The following is a 4,143-nucleotide window of genomic DNA, read 5'->3' on the forward strand; positions in this document are numbered from 1 at the left end:
ACTGGATTGAGGCTGCTCACTAGCATATGGGCGTCGAGGACGACCAGGTGCCATAACTACACAAGAGACATGAAGGGTTAATCACAAATAATAAAACCACAATGTTAAATAGAACAAAAAATTAGGGCGAGAAATATAGATTAGTTCAATAAGTGTCAGTAATGCAATCCCATAATATCAATAAGCAATAAATTGACAAATAACAATGATATACATTCAAAATGGATAATTATTTATTGAAAACCATAAATGGTAAATAAAAAGAAGAATAACTAAAAGAAAATTAATATTATAAGAAAACTTAGAAGTAATACTATACTCATTCATGATTTATAATGTTATTACATGAACTTCTAATCAATGTCGGTATCACTATCACTAGAAGCATTCCCTTCTTCTTCACTGTAATAGTCTAGTAATGTATCATCTTCTTCAACCTCAGAATCATCATCAATGAAGTCATTGCCTACAACCATCAGATTTAGATTTACCACATTCTCATCAACTTCATCAGGCTCCACATCCTCCCTGTTTAATTGTACAAGTGTAACATCTTCGCTTTGGATTTCTTCCCTTCCAAGCTGCTCTTCTTGTTGATAAGCCTCATCATCATTCTCTGGAGTAGTCACTTCATCTTTCTCTAGAACGTCATACACATTTCGATGAGTTACCTTTTGCACAACTTGCCAAGTACCACATTTAATTTGGTATCTTCCAAATAGAAAACTTGAGTTGCTTGGGTGCCAACACAAATGAGTCATCACTATACCACTTCTTTGAGACATTAACACTAGTGAAATTGTCATCTATATTTATTCCCATCCTATTTCCAACATCCCACCAGTCACACTTGAAAAGAAAAACTCGGTTTCCAAATAGGTAATTTAGCTCTAAAGCATCTGTTAGGACACCATAAAAGTCCATTTCTTTTGACTGGTGTTCTCCATTTACAACCACGCCACTATTCTGGGTTCGGAGTGTTGCCTCGCGGTCCTTGGTATGAAATCTAACTCTGTTAACAATGCAGCCACTATACCGAGTCACACAACGATCAGGCCCACATGCTAATGAATGTAGTTAAATTCGCTTGCTTGGTAAGATTTCTCTACGCATTACTTGCATCTATATTGATAAAAAAAATTTAATGCAAATACAAAATTCTCAAACTCAAGTAAAGGAACTACTTGAAAAACTCAACCAATAATTACGGCGTTTTTAAACCATTCAAAGAAAAGTGTCGTTCTTGCCTTTCGTCTAATTCATGCGGACTTTGTCTTTTAAGCTCAACCATGTGTTGAGTGTGTATTTAAAATAAAATATTACATATATGTTAATATATAATAAATACAATATCGGAGAACTAAGTTGGGGACTTACTCAAAATGTGAAGATATTTCTTCTGAATTATTCAACACATAGTATTGAGCCTTATTGAAATCCTTCGCACTAAGTTCGATAATTTGGGAAGCTCCTAATGGTCGAACCTTCTGTGTGAAAACATGCAACCCTTTGACTTGTTTAGAATGATCACCATCATAATTCCGCTCTTCACGATTGAAACATGTTTCAATTCCTTCTAGATACATTAAGCAGAATGTGAGACATTCAGTGTCAATGTAGGCTTCAGCAATGGATCCTTCTGGGTGTGCTCTATTACGAACATATTGCTTGAGAGTTTTCAAAAACCTATTTAGACTTTAAACAAGTGAATTCCAAGTAGAAATATATAAGTGCAAACAAATTAAATTATAGCTAACAAACATTAACCTCTCAATTGGATACATCCACCGATAGTGAACTGGTCCTCCAAGTATCGCCTCATATGGCAAGTGCACTGCTAAGTGGACCATGACATCAAAAAACGTTGGCGGAAATATTAACTCAAGCTTACAAAGTATCACAGCAATATCCTTTTATAATCTCTCGAGCATTTCCAGCTTTAATGTCTTGCAAGATAGTTCTCGAAAAAACAAACCCAACTCGGTTAATGCACTTGATACATCACTAGCCAAGAAACCACGAAGTGCAACTGGGAGAATTCGTTGTAAAAGAACATGGCAATCATGATTCTTCATTCCAGATACTTTGCATTCTTTAACATTGACATATCGAGAAATGTTTGATGCATAACCATCAGGAAATTTTACTGTCTTCAACCATTCGCAGAAGCTCTTTCTCTCGGCAGGTGACAACGTATAACAAGAAGGGGGTATAACAAACTTATTACCCCTAGGAATCAGATGTAACTCTGGTCTAATACCCAATGCTTCCAAGTCTATTCGAGCTTTCACTGAATCCTTTGTTTTTTCTAGGTGTAACAACGTTGCCATAACACTCTCACAAATGTTCTTTTCAATGTGCATAACATCGAGAGGGTGTCTAGAGATTAAGGCTTCGCTTAATAAGGTAAACTAAAAAAAAATGCTCCTCTTTGTCCAATTATACTCGCCCTCGACGCTTTTTTTCTTGTTATTTGGATGTTTTCCAAATGTTTGTTCTTCGACATGCAGAAGTTGTAACCTCACATCTTCCCCACTTAATTTCTTTGGTTCAGACTTGCTACCACTAATTCCACCAGGTAATTGCTTGAGATGCTTTCTCAAAGGATGTCTTGGCCGCAAAAATCGGCCGTGGTTCATGTAACATTGCTTATGCCCGTTCTTCAAATACAAAGAGAATGTATCCTTGTTACAATTCGGGCAAGCCATCTTACCTTTGGTGGACCAACCGGACAAATTTCCGTATGCAGGAAAGTCATTTATTGTCCACAATACTGCTCCATGCATTACAAACATTTTATTTGTCGCCGCATCAAATGTCTCCACCCCATTTTGCCACAAGTCCAATAATTCTTCTATCAACGGTTGCATGTAAACATCAATATCATTTCCAGGTGTTTTGCGTCCAGGTATAAGTAGAGACATGAAAAGGAATGGTTCTTTCATACATTTCCAAGGCGGCAAATTATACGGCATAAGCATTACAGGCCACATGCTGTAAGTACTGCTCATGTCACCAAAAGGGTTAAACCCATCACTTGCAAGACCAAGCCGAACATTGCGAGGATCAGCAACAAACCACATATGTTCCTTGTCAAGGTCCTCCCAAACTTTTGAATCTGCCTGATGCCTAAGTACATTGTCCTCCCGAACTCGTTTGTCTTTGTGCCATCTCATGTCTTGGTGAGTCATTCTAGACATAAACAATCTCTGAAGCCTTGGTTTTAGTGGAAAGTGCCTCAAGACTTTCTGTGGTATCTTTTTACATTTCCCTTGATTAATTTTGTACCTCGGTTCACCACAAATTGAACAACTTTCAAGATCTTGCTCTTCCTTCCAAAAGAGCATACAATCATTGATGCAAGCATGTATACAACCATAACCAAGTCCTAAGCCTCGCAATAACGTCTTGGCCTCGTAATGGGACTTCGGGAGTGTTTCACCATCTGGTAATGCATCCTTAAATAACTTGAGAACCATGTCAAACGATTTATTGCTCCAACGGTTAATTATCTTCAGATGAAACAACTTTACGAGAAAATCCAACATACTATATTTCTTGCAACCAGGAAACAAAGGCTTTTGAGCTTCATGCAAAAGTTTAGCAAATGGTTCTGGATTTCCATCTCTTGTAGTAGGAACATCAAATGCTTCTGAATGTTGCACTCTAGGCTCCAAAATATCCCTAGGAATTGGTGCTACATCTGCAAGCAAGTCGTCCAACCCATGAAAATGTCCACCCGAACCATCATCATCATCATCATCATCACTCATATAAGAATTCAACAATCATGAATCAAAACTCATGTAGGTAGTATGAAAAATGAAGAAAGTTCAGAAAATAATACTGAGATCAAATTAAACAAACGGTATTGCAGATATCATACAAATGAGATATGGGTTTACCTCAAATTCATTTATGAGAGTCTCTACCATCATTTCACCCATAACTCTTCTAGATCAAGTTTCAAGAGCTATTACTCTGATGCAGAAAAGAGAGTGAAGACTTTGTGCTCAACATGGGCTACCAGTCCACTTGCTAGTCCAAGTGAAGAAGATTAGAATGCAGACAAAACAATGAGATATAACCAATTAAGAAGCAGATGAATAAGGAAGGAGAGCATGTGCTTTGGTCTGAATTAAT

General features: G+C 37.2%; 1 protein-coding gene across 1 annotated transcript; it reads right to left on the minus strand.

Annotated features, from left to right (window-relative positions):
- Nucleotides 1-2,411: 2,411 nt before the first annotated feature.
- LOC147511715 (uncharacterized) lies at nt 2,412-3,773 on the minus strand. The gene has a single exon (XM_086598546.1). The coding sequence runs from the start codon at nt 3,771-3,773 to the stop codon at nt 2,412-2,414; it is 1,362 nt and encodes a 453-aa protein (XP_086454672.1).
- Nucleotides 3,774-4,143: the final 370 nt, after the last annotated feature.

This window comes from Coptis chinensis, chromosome 3 (assembly GCF_015680905.1).
Source record: "Coptis chinensis isolate HL-2020 chromosome 3, ASM1568090v1, whole genome shotgun sequence".
NCBI lineage: Eukaryota > Viridiplantae > Streptophyta > Magnoliopsida > Ranunculales > Ranunculaceae > Coptis > Coptis chinensis.